Source organism: Limanda limanda, chromosome 8 (genome assembly GCF_963576545.1).
Source record: "Limanda limanda chromosome 8, fLimLim1.1, whole genome shotgun sequence".
NCBI lineage: Eukaryota > Metazoa > Chordata > Actinopteri > Pleuronectiformes > Pleuronectidae > Limanda > Limanda limanda.
The window spans coordinates 26547300-26566576 of NC_083643.1; the positions used below are offsets into that span (position 1 = coordinate 26547300).

General features: G+C 40.6%; 1 protein-coding gene across 3 annotated transcripts in view; it reads right to left on the bottom strand.

Moving 5' to 3' along the window:
• Positions 1 to 2916: 2916 nt before the first annotated feature.
• The window catches only part of LOC133008820 (suppressor of tumorigenicity 7 protein homolog), a 57517-nt gene continuing 41156 nt past the window's right edge, over positions 2917 to 19277 (bottom strand). For 2 of the 3 annotated variants that reach the window (XM_061076146.1, XM_061076143.1), the window contains 12 exons: positions 16625 to 16679; positions 15864 to 15979; positions 15679 to 15754; positions 14124 to 14278; positions 13756 to 13853; positions 13302 to 13416; positions 12526 to 12598; positions 11257 to 11359; positions 10269 to 10419; positions 9791 to 9883; positions 8306 to 8448; positions 2917 to 4121 (listed from right to left, as the gene is read on the bottom strand). In XM_061076146.1, coding sequence (XP_060932129.1) covers positions 4026 to 4121; positions 8306 to 8448; positions 9791 to 9883; positions 10269 to 10419; positions 11257 to 11359; positions 12526 to 12598; positions 13302 to 13416; positions 13756 to 13853; positions 14124 to 14278; positions 15679 to 15754; positions 15864 to 15979; positions 16625 to 16679 — 1274 coding nt within the window. In that variant the 3' untranslated portion in view covers positions 2917 to 4025. The remainder of the gene's footprint in view (positions 4122 to 8305; positions 8449 to 9790; positions 9884 to 10268; positions 10420 to 11256; positions 11360 to 12525; positions 12599 to 13301; positions 13417 to 13755; positions 13854 to 14123; positions 14279 to 15678; positions 15755 to 15863; positions 15980 to 16624; positions 16680 to 19277) is intronic. The other variant, XM_061076144.1, reaches the window with a different exon arrangement.

A 19277-nucleotide genomic window follows, 5' to 3' on the forward strand; every position in this document is an offset into this window, starting at 1 on the left:
TTGCATTTTTCCAATTTCTTTATCTCCTGTGAGTGTTGTGTTTCAGCACTTAGCATTTGGAGCACTGCTGTGCAATCGATTGTGGGTTTGACTTCCTGTGAGATAGTGTGTTAGCATTGCCACTGGCTAACAGGAATTGAAACAGCTATGGTGATATTACATACATACAATATCTGAGGCCACTTTCTAAAGTCATCCTCCCTCTATAGTAGAAGCAGAGGAATTATGACATTGTCTCCAAAAGAGAGGATCAATGTTCCATCAGCTTATACTATTTATGACCGTTCAGACACCATCTTGCTCCCAGTGCCCCTTCACCCCCCTGTCCTGTGCACGAGCATGACACCCCTTGTTGCTGATTGGCTGGAACAGTGTTGTGGTGTTTGCAGTGTTCAGGTTTCCCGAATAAAAAAGTGTATTTAATTAAAATCACCCACACCACTTTTAAATCAGAGTTACAGAAAGGATCAGGTGTAGAAATAAAGCAGCTGGTTCGAGTGACAGTTCGCAGGTAAACAGATATAAAAACACAGCAGCCCCGAGGACTGAGCACTGAAAATATATGTGAACTTATGTAATCTCCTGTAGTTTTTGTCAGATCTGTGACCAGGGGCGGAGTCGCCTCGTTCACTGTGTCGTTCTTAAGAATTTCAAACTTTTCCAACAGTTTAATGCAAAGCAGAAACAAGCCCGTCCTCATCCAGGTCTCCGTCTGCTGGCTCGGATCACAGGATGTTTTCTCCCTCACCTCTCGTGAGGATTAAGATCTTTTTTTATCAGCAGTCGTCATCGCTGACTCTTTTCCTCTCTTGTGTTTCCACTTTTTAACAGTATCATTTAGAATCTCTCTTATACAGCACATACATTATCATTCGTTTCAGATGTAAAAACAAAAAGTCTGTTAATCTCATCCAGCGGTTCGTGTGTCATCTAAAACCACGGAGTGTGACGTGCTTTCCTTTAGTCTGCTGCTCTCTGTAATTCACTGAGTGGGATTACATGCACCACAACCGTACACTGGGAGATTTCACACATACTGTTTAACATCTGCTTCAAATAAAAGCTATGGATTCAGAGGCTTCTCTCAAGTTTATACGCACTACAGCCATTGGATATATATAACATTATAATGGTTAACAGACACTGTACGTGGTGGTTTTATTCATGTATTTGTAACTACAAGCTCATAAGTGTGAGCCTGCCGGTAAATGCATGGCAATACAGTTATATCAAATATAAATTAATTTAATGAAGTAACTATGATCAATCCAGCTTCAGGCAGGTCAAATAATAACTGTATCAAACGTGATTGCGCCTCTATCACCATCTATAGGCAAAGAAAGTAACAGCCTCTGCAGGTATACCACTTGTGCCACCTGCAGGCAATGAGAAAAAAAACGAAAAAAAAACGTTTTTGCACTTCAGGGCCTGTTCACATACACTTAAATGTTTCAGTGGCCTTCTGTTCACTTTAAATCTGCATAAGCAGGAGGGCGAATAAAACATTTGCCTCCTGTGTCGAGGAAAATCATAGCATGGCTTCACATGTTCAACTTTGGTGAACTCTGACCAGCAATATTTGCTTTGCATTCGCGTATGTGACCAGGCCTTAACTCTGCAACATAGCTTATCAGCCGAACTTCCATTCTGATGCTGGAGCAAGAATGTGACCAGTGTGAAATCTTAAATCTGTCCCATTTGACAGAAACAAGGTGAAAATGGGATAAGAATTGGTGAAATGGTGTAAAAGATCATATGTTTAAAGGTTACTAGAAGTTAAAAATGTCACATTTTACAAGTTTAAACACTAAAACCTGAAACACTTACTGCAGCCATTAAGAGACAGGACCTTGCATTCTTACCCTTTGCCTGTAGGTGGCGCAGGCTCGTCTGGGACTCCATTTGTCATAGAAAAGCCCTGAATTTGAAAGTTAGCTTGTACAACTGTCAATGTCAAAATGCAGACAGATCATATTCTGTACATGTAAACACTCAATAATCTTCTGTCGCCTCCAAACCAGCGTCAACATCAGTTAGAGGAAACTGCATCTGATCACATTTAAGTTATGATCTCTAAATCCTCGTTAGTCATTTCATGTATTTATTTACTCACATCTGTTAAAATATCTGAAGTTTATTTGTGAAGAAGAAATATTAGTGTCACACAATAACTAGTCTGTAGTAAACACAACTAGTTACATGAGGTAAAAACCTGCGTTTTAACACAATCAGATTGAACATGAGTTTGTTTTTATCCTACAAGCAGACGCAACTTGTTTATAGAGGCATCAGCCTGGGCTTTGTTTGTTAGTGTAAATATGTCGTGTAAATAATGATCAGATATATAGCGTATGGAACCATTAACTGTCCTCCACAGACCGGTCACACGTCATATATAACATTATTTAACTCTGAACTGAGGGGCCGCTGTTTGTTAGATTTTTGGGATTTTATTCCCGGACACATTTTTTGATTTTCTTTTGTGAATAGTCCAGGATTTATAATCAGTCACATCCATGTAAAAATCATCACACTCACTATGTTCAATGCTGAGATTGTTACCATGATGAACGGACCACACAAAAATAAGACGGCTTCTGTTCCCTGTTTTATTATCAAGTCTCATTTAAGGAGTTTCTTTTTTTTAGCTCAACCTACAAATCAAGTAATGTGTTTGCTGGTCGTTTCTAAAAACAAACCATTTGATTTTTGCACAAACTGTATTTATCCTTATGTTCCTTTCTGTGTGCCATGAAAATCAAAGAACACTGTTGAAATGTGTCCTTTGTTTTGTCTTTGAGTAAACATCAAGTCAGCATTAATTTGTCAAAACCTCCTCGATCACTCAATTTAGATACAGTGACTCAGACTCTCAAACTGAGAATAGGTTTAATTTTATAAAAAAACTGAGCTTGTTCTCAATCATTTTAAATTGTCATGAAAAGTTCTGTTTTCCGGTAAAGAACCACACTTCATTTCAAATACGTCACATTCTTTTGACGACACCAGGACCACTTCAAGGATATACAACGGGATTTTGAGAATAAGGTCATAATGTTACACGAAAAAGGTTTTTACAAGAGTCATCACAAAATTGTATTAGTTTGATGGGTCATATTACGAGAGAAATCATGTTACAAGTTTGAATTTGACTACATTTCATTTTAGGACAATATCAGATATCAGTCCATCTTCTACATTTTTAAGTTTGATTTATTAGTGAAATCTATGATTTTTGGCTCATCAGCTCCACAACATAAGAATCAGACTTGAGATGTTCAAGAAATTGCATCGATTCAGAAGAACCACAGCGACCTCATACCTGTTCTGTTGGTTACTGATATTTACTAAAAATATACTTCTCCTTGAGATATTTTTTTCAGTTTAAATGACCTTTTTTTGTAATATTAAGACCTTATTCTCAAAATGTCAGTGTTTTCTTCAATGTGGGCATAATACTCTGTCATAAAGCAGCTCTGTCAGCATCAGTGTAGACAGAAGCAGCAGCAGGTTCAACGGGTCAGTGAGGTGTTGTTTTGTGGATGACAGCATTAATCCAGCGGTTGGAAGAAGATGTGAAGGATTCCACATGCAGCTGCTCCAGCTGACGGTCACCTGCTTCTGTTGTCAGGCTCTGAGTGAATCGACTTGGTGGAAGAAGCTGCTTGCAGCAATACACAAAAAGTCCTTTATTGTATTTTTTGTCTTTTCACTTTTTTTAATGATGGCAATTTATCACCTCTTTTTGTACAACAAAAGAACAGCTGTAAATGATCGAAAACCCCAAAAAATGCAAACATATCAAATAAAGTCAAAACCAATTCTGGATTCTGTTGTTGTGTTTTCTTGTCGTTTATAACTCCTCCTCCCGTCGTCCTCGTCTGTTCACGGGTTGGTTTGAACTCTTGGCACAGAGGTGTGTCAGTCCAGTCCAATGCAGCATTCTGGGTTTCAGTTCAGCTGTTTCTGTCTGGATGGAGGTCGGCTTCCTGGTCCTGGTCCGGTTGGGGCGGGGGGGCTCGAGGTCAGATGCGGGTGAGTTGGTGCCAGAGGCTGGACGGCAGGATGCTCTCCACCTTCTCCATGATGAAGTTAAGAGGAGCAAACAGCGTGCTGAGGAACTGCAGAGAGAGAAAACACAGAGTCAGCAGGTGAACAAGAAGCTCCTCCACATCAAACTGAGCAGAGTTCTGTTCACTTGACCTTGTGTCACACAGGTCAACAAACAATTCAGGGAAATGATATCGAAACAAGATGTGTTCAAATCTCTTTGCTTGAATAAAGGGAGTCAAGGATGGCGTCTCCACTAAACTGATTCATGTGTTTTAAGCAATATGTTCATTCTCAGCTTTTGAAAAGATATTTTACATCACAATCACAAGTCAAGGCTACATCCAAACTAGTGTAGATGCTGCTGATTTATCTCTGGTCACTTCTACAATTGACAAGTTTGTCTCTTTCCTGGAGTGTAGCATTTAGGTGTACACACCATATACTGAATACAAAGATGGAGGACGTGACAGCTCCTCAAAAGTGTATCATCTGATTGTCTCAGCATTAATCTTCATGATAGTGAACACTATTATAGTTCAGTATGTGGTGTTGGAGGTGCTGATCGACAGAGTGAAACTGACGCAGGACGGCAAGAGGCCGGGACAAGCAAAGGGAGAGATGGACAATCTTTGAAGCTTAAATAGAGCTCTAAATCGCGAGGGTTGTGAAGAGTGAGGCGTGTCACGTGATCAGAGCAGCTCAGCTCGGCTGCCTGAACAAGCTCCCATATGTTGTGATTATCATCCGTTTAATTTCACCTGAAATTCCACAAAGATAAAAACGTGACAGTGTTTAACTGCCAGTGAACAGAGGAATATTATAATCTCTTACGACAAATAATGTATCCTGCATTTTCCAAAGATCTAAAAGAAAGAATCGTTTTTCCATGTGATTCTGTTCCATCCACACTTCCACTTTGCCTGAGTACAGAGCAGCCGAGCCTCTGGTTGGTGTTTTGGCAACAACCAGTGAAGGAGGAGAGGGGGGTGGATAGGGGCTCCAGCAGAGCAGCATGGAGGTCCTGGAGGTTACCACTTTCGTCTGATGGCAGATAAAGTCCCAGCAGGGTTTGTGGAGGGGCAGAGAGAGGAGCAAAGAGTCTCTTTCTGTGTCGTTCTACTCTTCACCTGCATGTGTCCGCCTCACACGTCGCATCACATCATCTCTGTGTGTGTGTGTGTGTGTGTGTGTGTGTGTGTTCCGTGTGTGTGTTCCGTGTGTGTGTTCCGTGTGTGTGTTCCGTGTGTGTGTGTTCCGTGTGTGTGTGTTCCGTGTGTGTGTTCCGTGTGTGTGTTCCGTGTGTGTGTTCCGTGTATGTGTTCCGTGTATGTGTTCCGTGTGTGTGTTCCGTGTGTGTGTTCCGTGTGTGTGTTCCGTGTGTGTGTGTTCCGTGTGTGTGTTCCGTGTGTTTTGATCTGAGTGGGAGGGCAGGTAGAGAGCGTCCCCTGATCTTAGAAGTAGCGATGTAGCGCTCTGACATATCAGAAGGGTGTCGACACCGATGTGACATATTTCCTTCCAGTCTGCTGGATGGAGAGTGTTTGCAGAGGCTCTGACCTTCCAGCTTCTTCCACCTTCACACCAAAACACCGGTTACACACCACATAACATGACAAGCAGATTGTTATCAATTAACCCCATGAGAATAAGCTAATGTGATTTTAATGACACTGATAGAATTGCATAACTCACACTGAGACAAATTTTACTGTCACAGCAAAACCTGGCAGAGTGTCACTAAATAGCTCCATGCAGGATTGGGTACAGATAATAAATGTGAGACAAGAGACAACACCAGCGTCTTCTGCAGATTCACTGAGATAAGATACTGGAGGCAGGGACAGTTCACATGGACACAGATGATCCAACTGTTGACCTTATTCACAATAAGAAATTATGTTGATTATGATGTTAGCATCAGTTGCTAATAGAATATCCCTTTCATATTCCTGTTAACATGTTACAGAGCAAATTCTGATTATGGTCCAAGTCATTACATCTGATGTTTTTCATCAAACCCCAACCTGAAGTAGCTTAATGTGCTATAGGCTACTACTGTTTACTGACTTAATATCAGAATACTAGTGTCTGGACCTAAAACACCTACAAACATTGATACTGTTTGTGTTTTGTGTGGGAAACGATCGACTCGTTTGATAAAAGAAACTGTGTCTGGTTAACTGCCAGCTACACTGGAAGCCGAGATTGTGCTGGAAGTTACACGAGGTCCCCTGACCATGTTGCAGTTGCGGAGGGAAGCCACCAGGAGAGTGAGGCAGGTGTCAGTCAAACATGAGAGAAGAGTTCAGTCATCGTGTGGGTTTGTCCTTCAACATCCTGCACTGCCAGTTAACACATGATCCCCTGATCAACAGCCACTCACATCAGATATATGACCTTTACTGTGTGAGTGACTCCTCAGCTCATTTGGAATATGAGAAACAAAATAAAGTTGCCTATTGGTTTTAGATTGATTGATAAATTGATTGGTGATCCCTGCATTTAAACTTGTTGTAGCAGTCCACCTTTAGAGCCCAAGAGGCCTCTGTGTGTGTGTGTGTGGCTGTGAACAGCTCCAGGTCTTTGTGAGTAGATGGTATCTACTGATAGTGTCACATCAGTGGAGGAGGGATGAGCTCACTCACATTCCAGGGGAGCAGTGCAGCACTGCAGGGAGGGGCGGAGTGGAGGCAGCGCCATCCACTGGCAGCTGTGAATACAGGCCGGAGGACTGAAGGTGGCTCTGTGTTGTAGTGCTGATACATGTGTCATGACTCAAGGCTGCAAGCTTCAGACAGCTGCTTTGAGGCTTCAGCATGTGTTCAAAGCTTGGCACAGAACAGCATGATTACTTTAAATACTCTGGATGAGTGGCTGCAGGAGATGATCGGCTCATCACTCGCTGCAACTCTCAGCTCGACAGTGTAGCTGACGCAGCCCAAAAGGAAACTCAACAACAGTGTTAGATATGAATATGATTTTTATCTGAAATCGGTTTATTGTCTTTAAGCAGATTTCATGTTAAGTAGTACAGAGCTTGTTCTTAACCTGCTTGTTTGGAAAGTTCTGTTCTCTTGTCCTGTGTTAATGCTGTGGAGCTAATTCAGAATTATTATCATTAGCGAGTCCTCCTCAAACAGTTCTACTCTCACTTTTAATCGTTTGTGTGCATAACTTTTTATGAACAGTCAACGGTGGAGCGGGAAGTTAGAAAACTTTGTGTTCATCCTACATGGTTTATATGCGATGAAGATCTTAACGTCTATGTATTTTCATAGTATGCACCTGAATTTTCTTTATTCCTGTTCACATGTGTGGTTTATATATAGGTTTGAATAATTAACTGAACTGTTTTTAATTTTTCACATGTTCCATGTCACTATTTCAGGTCTGTAATGCAACCGACACAATCTTCAGACCCTAGTTCACAACTTTTCAAAATCAAAGCACTGATATTCCACTCAGGAGAAAGCATTGCAGCACAAACCAACGTTGTGCTTTAACTTTAAAGACAGATTTGTACAAAGGAAGTTATTATGATAATGTTGTTGCCATGACAGAGATCAGCACCCGTCACAGGTCAGTCTGTCTGTCAGTGTCCATCTCAGGCCAATATGGTGAAATGAAAAAACTAAAAATCTAAACGATCTGGTAATGTTTACCCACGGTTTGACCCAGTTAGCAACCGCTGCTGTAGTTTATCTAACTGCTGCAGAGCACAGGTCGCCTGTTAATTCAGTTGTTATTAATAATGAAGGTATCTTGTGTCGAAACTGCACCAAACCTCAATGGGCAATTTACAATACACATACCAAGTCTGAAGCTCGAGTTGAGATATGTGTTACACACACAGACTGGCATTTGTGGAATAAGTAGGTAGATGTTAGTTTGTGAGATGTTAAATATCATGTTCAAAACAAAAATCATAGCCTGAAAACAGCACAAGTAGAAAAGTCAGAGGGGGACTAGATATATTGACACATCCAGCAGACGTTATGGAACTGAAGCAGTTAGCTTTAGTTAAATCCCTTGTTGTTGACCAAGGTAAAGGTTGAAGGAAAAGTTTCATAATAGCGAAAGGTCAATGTTCACCGATTGTTTGTCTGAAGAATATTCACAGCAACTGACATGTGGACACAAGCTGTGATAATTCTGCAGCTAATCTCAGTTCAGGTTTTTTATTCTGTTCCAAAACTTCACAAAACTTTGTGTGTGTGTATGTGTGTGTTTGTGTGTGTTTGTGTGTACTCACAGCTTTAGCAAACACTCCCATGAGCTCGGGGAACTGGTGTGTGAGCAGAGCTAGCATGGCGGTGAAGGAGCAGAGACCGGCTGTGAAGAGGATGAAGAAGGGCAGCTCCTTCTTCGGGTAGACTGACACCTCGTGAAACACTGCTTCCACGTCAGACACAAACACACACACAAACAGACACACACAGACACACAAATATAATGTTAGTTTGAAGTAACACATTTACATCACACACATCTATAAATATACTTCACTGGTGGCAGGTAAAACAAAATCTTAAATCATGTGTACAGCAAACTTTACATTGTACAGGATGCTGTGAAGCAAATATTTCGATAATTCAAATTAACTTCCTCAATTAAATGTTGGTATAACTAGAACCAAACTAAACTAAAAATCCTCTGAAATGAGAAGTCAATTGAGCACTTCAATAGAAGAGAAACAATTTACACAAAACGTCTACTTATTTGCTGACTCTTCATGACTCTTCATGTGCTGTGTTGAACAGGGAGATTTTAAAGGCAGCAGTGCAGTAGTATGTAAACAGCAGACTGGTCTGATCAGGTTACTGATCGTCATCGCGTTGATGATGGGATCAGTCTTAAACTTGTCCCACAAAAGTCTTTAGTCTGCTCTCTGAATTACAATGTGACATCAAAACTAAACAGATTGAATGTAAACAATGTAACAAAGACATGAAGCTTGATTCAGACTCTCAGGTGAGAAAACTAAACCCAGAGAAGAAACTGTGGCAGGTTCTCCAACATTCTCTGAACAAACTACCTGACAAGTACTTGAAACACGGTGTGCAGACGCCTGAGGGAGAACTGGCGCTGATGCAGACAGCAAATATTGATCTGATGTAGGTTTTATTGTGTGAAATATTATTGTAAATAAAATGATTTTAGTGCTAAAAAAGTAAGCAGAAACTACATGAAAACACAAAGGTTGTTCCCCAGATTGACCGTTTACATCGTCTTCTATGTGTCAGACATCTTTAATGAGGCTGTAAATGAGTTAAAAACTTCATGGGTCTTTTCAGAGAGTGGACAAATAATAAACTCAGTGGTTTGGTGTTGCACTGTAATAAACAGCATGTAAACAAACGTCCTCTCTGCTGCACAGAACCTCAACACTGTGTCGCTGCACGCCAACTTAATCACGTGTGTGAGGACAGACGAGCTGCTGAGCAGACAGCAGGACAACACACATCTAACATCAACCAACAAACTTCCACACAAAGAGGAATTAATCATCTAGTACAAAGGATATATTTTACCATTAAACTTTAGTGCCAAACTTTAAAATTAGCATATTAAGAACTTTATGTATACTCTAGTTCCTGCAAAGCTTTCTAGTTCCAGGGTAAAAGTAATAATGAAACCAATCCAACAGACAGGATTGACCTTTAAGGATAGCCTTTGGTTTATACTAAGTGAATAGATGTGGTGTGCATGTAGAAGTCTGTGTCAGGGCGTCTCTTACTGGGTAACAGCTCTCTGTCGGCCGTCTCTGTGCAGATGGGGTAGGGATAGAACAGGTGACCCTTCTCTAGAGGATAGGGGATCATTCTGAATGCTACAAAACACAGAAACACATACAGACAACATCAGTTTAAACCCAGGTCTCAGTACAGATAATTCTTTCTCCAGCGGTAAACATGCAGGTACTCAAGAGTCACTTTACAGCTGTTTTAAGCTTGGTCTCATACAGGCCGGTAACGTAATAAGATTTTCAAGATGGAAGAATTCAAGATAGCAACTTTATTACATATTTTTAACAATAGAAAGTTAATACAAAATAATTTATACATAGTTAAAAATTTATTTATAATTAAATCGTTTTTTTTAACATTACAAATATCACAACAGCCCTAGCCTGTAACTATTCACGCATGTGCTTGAAAGCAGTTGTGTGTCATGTGCGTGTGGTTTTGTTTGTATCTGCGTCAGTGTGTACTCACTGCCCTCCCAGGTGCAGTGCAGTAGGTTGAGCGCCCCCTCCACCCTTTTCCAGTGCTGCAAGTGGAAGAAGGCGTAGGCTATGGCCTCACTGTCGCCTCGCTTCAAGATGTGTTCTGGAGGAAGAATCAGACTCTTCATCTCCAGCAGATACTGAGGAGAAGAAGAAAGCAAAGACAGAAGACGGACAGGATAGAGAAGAATAAGATGAACAGGATTAAGTGACTGAAGTCAACTGTAATTTAAATGTAAGAGAAAACTCCAGACAATCTCAAACTACGACACTTAAGCTGCTTTCAGACTAAGCGTTGGATAATCTGGGCTGTGTGTGAGAACACAAATGTCCAAGTGAGTTCCTCCTGCCACCCCCCTAGTAGACACTTTGGATAAGGTCCGAGTGAACCCATGTGCGAAAACAGCAGGAGATTGTCTACATTACATCCTGCACCACCCCTCACCTGAAGACTCCAGAGATTTCATTGTTTTGAATGTGTCTGAGCTGAGCATCTCTTGCTGTGTTCTTCATGTGTGAAAATTAAAACTCTGGAAAAGACCCCATTGTGTGGACATGTCTGGAAACAGCTTTAAGACTTGAAATCTAATTGCAGCTCCTCCTTCAATTGAATGCAGTTTACTAGAGTTCAGCAAGATGAGTATTGATATTTCAAGATTGAGTTTTTCTTTCTCTATGATCTCTGATCACATGATTTGTCAAACAGTCACAATGTCCTCTTTGAACAGTATATCTACTCTTGGACTGAGAATATAAATGTTGTAGAGTTTGCGCATCAGTGCTTAACCCTTCAAACAGTGTATGTTACAGTTTCTCAACCCCAGAGCACAGCCAAGAAAAACTCCCCTGCAGCCAATCATCTTTCTTTATGTGAACAGTTCAATAAATTAATTCCACCGCTGTGTGACGTGGTTTGAGTGTGACCACATAGCAAGTGTGTAAAGTGTGTATGCAGGTGGCGTTCCTCCGGGACTCACTTTGGGGACGTGAGGGTTGAACTCCACCGCTCTGTGAATGGCTTCTACTGCATTCATCTCTGCTGTGCTCAGCCCTCGTCTGGACGCTGCCTCTGGAGAGAACCTGCACAGACACACGAGTGATCATACTTAGGATTGCACTACACTAGGTGATCACAAAAAAAACTCTGAATAAAGACACTGAAGTCCATCTTCCTCAGTTATCACTGAATAGCTGCTCTGCATTGAATCATATAAATCCTAACAATTATTGGCACAGTGGTTACAGCATCATCTGGGTTGAAACCTGCAGGGCGATGCAAGAGCTCCAGTATCCTCCCATAGTCCATAGACATGCAGGTTAGGTTGAGTGGCCACTCCAAATGGTCCACAGGTTTGAATTTCAGCAGAATGCTTTATCTTTATAGGTTACCTTAGTGGTAGATCTCTGCCAAAGAGCTTGTGTTTTAATCAGTTTGATTGTGTTAGTGTGTTTTGAAAGCAAGATAACAGAAAAACTGCAGGACGGTTTACCATGAAAATTTGTCATACTATTTGGTTTATGTCAGAAAAGCTCCAATTCAATTTGGGTGTGTGTGTGAAAAGTACAGTGGGTCCTATTATAATTTACAACCCGGCCTGCATGTTCAACAAATATTGAGAACTGTTTCGTCCATAATCTCTCGTTATTTTACACAACCACAGTGTGCTTGTTACACTAATAGCTAATTATAATGGAGAAAAAATGTGTCTGAGTGATGATGTTAGTTTGTCATGAATGTGGTCTGAAACAAACCAGCCTCTCTAACAGTGGTACCTTCAGGGAACCACAGCAGCAGCAGAGCAGTGTTCATTTTGGCAGCTATTTTTGATTTAGTCTTATTGTGTTTAAACAAAAATGCACATTAGTTTTAGTCACATTTGGTCCTTTTTATCCTTCTTTGTTTTAGTCTAGTTTTCGTCAACGAAAACTCAGAAAATTTTAGTCTAATTTTAGTCACATTTAATAGCCACATTAAACTCTTTTTCTTCCCTTCTCATGCCCAGGGACTCCCTGGCAAGACAGAAACACACACTCTTCACAAAAACACTGTTCATCCCCCCCGAGGTATCTCTGTTCTACACAGTTTACTGCCTGCCCTCTCTGTTCTACAGCACCACTGCTCATCCCTGCTCTCACTCACAGACAACACGTCCCCCAGGCCATTATCAGCTTTATTTTAAACTCTAGCTGTACAGGTATGTCAGGCCTCTGTATGAGCATTGTAGCCGATGAAAAGAGATACTCACTTGTCCGATACCGCCCTTGCTTTGAGCAAGGCTGCTGTGTAGCATATTGTTGCAGATTTGGGTAAGCTAATATCTGTGGAGGAGACACAAAGCAGACAGGGAGAGAAAGGAAGGGGGATTTTAGTGAATGTAGCAAAAGTTTGGAGTTACAGGTGATAGAGGGGAGGCGTGCGGTTAACATCCTGCAGCTGCCAAAAAGGGGCTAATGAATGAAGATAGTGGGTTTGGGTTTCATAGCTCTGAGGGTGTTTGGTTATCACTCAGCTCTTAGTTTTCAGTTATCTTACAGCTCAGTGTGAGATAATTTATGTGTTTCATAAATATCATTTCACAGATGATCAGGCTCCAAAGAAGGGAGACAAAGAGAGTAAAAACAAACAAAGTGTTTGTCTTTGTTACAACACTGTTTTATGTCTACTGGTATGTCAGCTTTATTAGGGATGCAACTAACACAGCACAGTTATTCTACTGCTTGTTTTTTTCAATTCAATGGTCTACAATGTGTCAGGAAGTAAATTATGTTACATAAAACCTAACCTGTCTGACCAGTACAAACCCCAAAATAAGATAAGTTTACTATGACACAGCAATCCGGCACATATAAGCAGCTAAAACAAAACATGTTTAGCATTAAAGCTTGAAAACCCAATAGATTTAAAAAAAAAGTTTCTGATAAGTTCCCAACTCTTTCTGGAAAAACAGTGTTTGTCACACTGCTGAATGTTAAACGTACATTCAGAACATTAAGAGTGTGCGTGTGTGCCTTTTTCCCTCACCGTCATACTTGGCCAGAACGGCCTGGACGTCAGCGTAGTTCTGGAGCTCTAGTAGTGACTCCAGCAGGTTCTCATGGATGTTGAACATACTGAGGAGAGGGAACTCCTTCATTAACTGGAAAACACACAACTGTTGTTACATGTAATACCAGAGAGGGGGCGACACATGCACAGCAGACATGAGGTTTGGGTCATCACTATGCAGTTAAAGTGTACAATCTGGTTACAATCATAAAATTTGAATGAGTTATACGTGTGTTTGAATTGTGTGCTTTCATGTGACACTTGGATTGGCTGGCCAATGAGTATCCTGTATGTGTGTATGGTTGTGTTGTGCTGCGTGCAATGTGGTGTGTGTGTGTGAGTGTGTTTATGTGTGTGTGTGTGTGTTTGTGTGTGTGTGTTTGTGTGTTTGTGTGTTTGTGTGTGTTTTGCTGGCAAGGTGTGTACTTACATCTCTCATCATTTTAACTGCTTCCCGTGTTCGGCCGAGCTTTCTAGAGCACATGGCCAGTCTTCTCTTTGAATACACCAACACATTGGTGTCTCTTCCTGGTAAACACACACACACAAATAATTCAATAATTCAGTTTTAAAATTACAATAAATATAAATTTCATGTCCTTGAAAAATGACCCTTAATCAATGTCTGTCCAGGACATCAGTGAGGCTGCAGATTAGATATTTACAGAATTCAAGAATCCTGAAATCTATTTCTTAAAATAAAAATCATGATTAAGGCCCCAGAAGTGAGTTATAGCTGCACGAAAATAAGACTATTCTGATTACTAGCAGTGCTGATAATGAGTTAATCATACTCACTGTGCTGGGCTTCATACTGTGTACCATGATGCTGGAGCTGCTGGCTGCGGCGGTAGCAGCTCTCTCCAGCTTTTAGTGCCTGTTTAAACAAACGTTCGGCCTCCATGATGGTGGTGGCCTCCTCCTCCGCCAGGAGGATATATGCTGTCGCACAACTGCAGGAGGAGAAGAAAGGGATTTAGATGAGAGAAGAATTAGAGGAGACAATGAAAAGATAGCAGGAGAAAGAGGGAAATAAAAGAAAAGAAGAGGTATAGACAACAAAGAGGGGTCAAAATGAAGGAAATATATGAATAGATAAGGGCAGACGATAAGGAGACAGAATAGGAGCAGAAAGTGAAAGAGTAAGAAAAGAGAAGGAGGCAGCATGGGGAAGCAAAGGGAGCAAATATTTAACTGCAGTTATTATTAGTTTCCCATGTTTATTCTGAATATGCTTATTTTTATTTCTCTCCTTTTACACAGGGAACTAGACATACATATATTCTCACATCCTTGTGAATAAATTAATTGGTTCACCAACACAGTGCACAGGGAGGTTGTTTGTCTACACAGCACTGCATCTCCAGACCATAAAACTGCTTTCAAGCCACTGATCAACAAAGATCTCCTCAGAGTCAACCAGCTGCCACAGCCTTGATTCCAGCTGAGAGCAATGATTCCTTCCCTGACTTTGACGTAATAGATGCTCCTGAAGATAAACCCAAACCGCTGTGAAAACAAGTTGTCATGTCTTCCCTCTATGAATGATGCAGACACCCAGAGGGCCAATGTGTGACTAGATGCATCAAACATCTCCGACACAAGACAACCAGCAGTTCTCAATCTGTCAATTTATTAGACTGAAAGTTCACTGACGGGGTTCATTTCATTTTGGAGTTTAGGGTGAAATCAAGAATTTACTTTTTATAAAAGTAGATTTAACTTTCCTGATTGTTTTACTGGGTAGCCCCACTATAAGTGCAGGTTATTTATAAGACAAACTGTACTTTCTTATAATAACACAGGTCCAGCACCAACAGGGGTATTAAGAGGGCTTAGCCTCCTCAGTTGTATTATTTGCCCCCAGTGCTTTATCGATAGAAAAATAACAAAAGTAATGAAAGTATAGGCAGAGATACAGTAACAGTTAACTCTGCAGGCAAGGAGGTTATGTTTTTGTCTGCATTTGTTTGGCTGTCTGTTAGTTTTAGGATTACACAAACACGACTTGACAGATTACCACAAAACTTGGTGGAAGGATGTGGTATGGGTCACAACAAGCTTACAGCTCTCAGTAGATGTATGATAGCATGATACTTATGTGATATGATAGTGTTCACAGGGCATCGTCACATTATAACAAAGTGAACATTGCCTGACTGGGATATATATGCACGTTCATGCATGGTTTACGTCACTCTTACAAAGCTTTTCATCACAATTAAAGGGGGGGTTAAATCAATTATTCTTGTTTTATGAAAATAGATTGCCCCCTTGCAATAAATAACAGCTCCCTCAGTCACTTCATCCTGGCACCAGGCCTGAATCAACACACTGACTATTTCAAACTCACTCTTCAAGCTCCAGAGCTTCATGTGCTGCAGAGATACGGGCCTGTGGGTTCCTCTCTCTCCACGCCTTCTGCATTACTGCCAGCACACAAACACAGAAACATATTTACCACACGTGCCCATTTAAGATGTGTGATTGTGCATATTCCGATGAAGAAAATAGTTATGTTTATTTGCATTTCCTTACTGGCGTCAGCGGGCCGGAGGTGGTCCGAGTCACAGGTGAAGAAGGTCTGGTGGTCTTGTGCCGACAGGTTCATGTCGTAGTACGTCAGTGGCTCTCGACCGGTTACCCACGTATATCTGAACACCAGCATGGAGACAAAAGAAAACACATAAGTGATAAGCTACTGAATTGCAGCTCCAATATACATGACAATAGACAGAATAAAAGAATCCCAATGAAAGGTAGAGGGAAGGACAAAATTAAGAAGAGAACGAGAGAAGCAAAGACCCGAGCAAATTGACATGCTCAGATATTAGATGTTCAGATCCCAGAAGAGTCAGAGGCTGTGCTGACTTAATAAGAAATGTACTTGACTCTGACTGGCCACGGTGTAGATGGGGCTCAGCATGTGGGTTGATAGGTGGAGAGAAAGACCGGATAATTACAACGTGAGGGAGGGAAAAGAGGAGTATGACTCAATGGGAGGAATGCGAGGCAGACACATCAAAGAGAGTATAAAAGCAGAACGGCAAGCGAATGGAGACACGTGAGGGAGCAAAGAAATGAAAGAAATCTGGGAGGAAAAATAGATGAGACAGCAAAAAGGAGGAGGAAAGAAAATCAGGAGTAAATGACAAGGTGCTCATGAGGGAAAATGAACAAAACAAGGAAATGGAGGATTAGGAGAAAAAGAGAAAATAACTGTATCCGAGGAGAAAACACACACACACACACACACACACACACACACACACACAGGTAGCTGAGCTGCTGTCACTCACCGATTATACTCGGCTCCGCGAAATAAATTCAGAGGATTTCTCCATACTTTACATTCTGTGGGAGGGAGACAGAGAGAGAACAACACTGGCGATGAGTGTCAAGGGCAAAGTCGACATTGAGCCTCCTCGGTGCACATCAAAAGGCTCGGCTGTGTGCTCTGACATCCCCCCCGCAGCTCGCTGACTGGCACATCGACCTCTCTGAGAGCGCAGCTGGCAGGAAGCAAAGGCCTTTAAATCTTCTCAGTGAACAAACACATTGACAGAAAACAGTCACAAGCCCATGTTTTGGCTAATTGCACTTAACAGATGAATGAGCAGGATACAGGATTTCACAATATGGCTGTTCAAGATGTTGCTACCTAAAATATCTTTGAACTTGGAGAGGCAGATATGTTCTGTTTATGTGTTGATTACACATCAAGATGATCCTATTTTGTTATGATTCAGCCTGCAAAAAAGTTGTATAATATGCGTTGTAATGATGTTATGTAATCGTGGGTTACCAGCTTTGGCTTGGGGGTAATATATAACAGAAAGCCTGTATTACAAACTGGAGTCTTGAATTTTAGACTGCTGGGTCAGAAGGAGAAAAAGCATTGTGATTGTGGGGATTGGAGAAGGGAGCTTTAATGGAGCTAGAACCACAACAAACATTAGTTGGCCAGGATATCCCAGCCTCTTTTACTTTGATTTGGTATTAAAGTCTGTTCATTTAAACAATTTCCTGAAGTGCTGAAGAATCCCATTAACAGTGGCTATTTGGGCTTCTTACTAATTACATCTGCCAAGGATGTCATGTTTTCATCTGCGTCGGTTTGTGCGTTGTTCTTTCTTTCTTAGCAGAATTAAGCAAATAACACATAACCAATTTCTGTGAAATTTTGCAAATAATTCCACATTTTTGTTAGTTTCTCTTTGCATAATTCATTGTTCTTTATGACAAAAATCTGACATATTTAGGGGACTAAATTTGGCAATATGGTGCAGATCCCAAATGCTGATTTAGTGAATTTAATTGTGATAAAATTTGAATTCTATATCTATTCATTAAATCTAAACAGTTAAATCTAAAATAATTTACATAATTTACACAATTTAAGAAAAACAAGAGCCAGGGGCAGTCTGTATATGTTTTGTTTTGTCCAATTATGAGTAACCTTAAGTCAAAAACATTACATTTACAAGGATATAAAAACAGCACATCTTTATGGAGTCATTGAATGTTTGTTATCAATCAACAAACAACTTATTGATTGATCAGATAATGACGTCTGCTTGAACAAAGAATGGAGAGATTCTACACAGTATATTATTAGTGAGAAAACTGAGGATTAGCACAGTTGAAAAAATTAACCTGCTTTTCTTCTATGCATCGCGCCTTGTTTATTTCACAGAGCACACATAATCCTATTTAATTCAGTCGTTTGGCTGAAAACAAAAACAAGCTGTGTTACATCTCCTCAGCAACATCGACGACAGAATCCTTTGAAGAAAACGTGCAGAGATTACACTGATGCTGAGGTTAGTCAACATCTCTACCCTTTTGACTTTAACTTTCATAACAACTTGGCACTTATACGATTTTAGCCTGAGAAACTAAATGTATGATGGATTACAGATGCATGTGAAGGATAAAAGTTTTCCTGCATAATCTGCAACGGAACCAAAGGCTCTGAGGCACTAATTCAGCACCAAGACATTTCCTCTTTTTGAAATGAATGAGTTTCCATGAAGAAGCACAAACACATGGAGGGATTAACCGTGATCAAAGCGTCACTGATGTAGACGGGAGACAGGAGGCCACAAAACAGAGCTCATCCCTAATGACTGTGGAGGACACTGCAGGACTGAATCCAATTTCTTACATCTCCTCCACTGTACTTCAACAGTGACAGTGTAGAGGTGTGATGTGTAACTCAACATGTTTCAGGGTACATTATTAAAACAAACATTTCTTCTTAAAGGGGTAGTTCACCCAGATATGAAAACTCACGCATTATCTAATCACCCTTACGCCTAGGTGTGAAGTGTTTTTGTCTACAAAATACTTCTGGAGTTTCAGGGGCAAACAGATTAGTGACCTATTTTCAGACATAATAAAACAACAGAAAAAGTGCTTCGGGACACTTGGATGACACCCCAGCAGCAGTATGGAGGCATGTTATGGTTTTTCTGTTGTTTTATTACGTCTGAAGAAGGACTCACCATTGACTTCAATTGCATTAACAAAGTTGACCCCCTGAGACTACAAAAGTGTTCTGTGGACCCTAACAGTACACCTAACCCCCCATCAACATAGTGGTGAGTAGATAATGAGTGCATTTCCATTTTTAGATGAACTATTCCTTTAAGGAAACATAAAAATGTGATGATTCTCTGAATTTTTATGTTTTTCTGACCTTTTTCAAGATGGACATGAAGTAATCAGAACTGCTGCTAGTTAGCTCCATCAATCCAATTGTATAATATTGCATGTTATATAATATAATAATATATCATATTACATTATAATTTGATATATCATATTTTAGTTGTGTATGATCAAATAGCTTGTGTTGTTCTGTGCCTAGTCCAAGATAGTTTGATTCCATCACAGAAGTATTATAAGGCTACACCCAAACAACCTTTTAGTATCACTATATCTAATAAT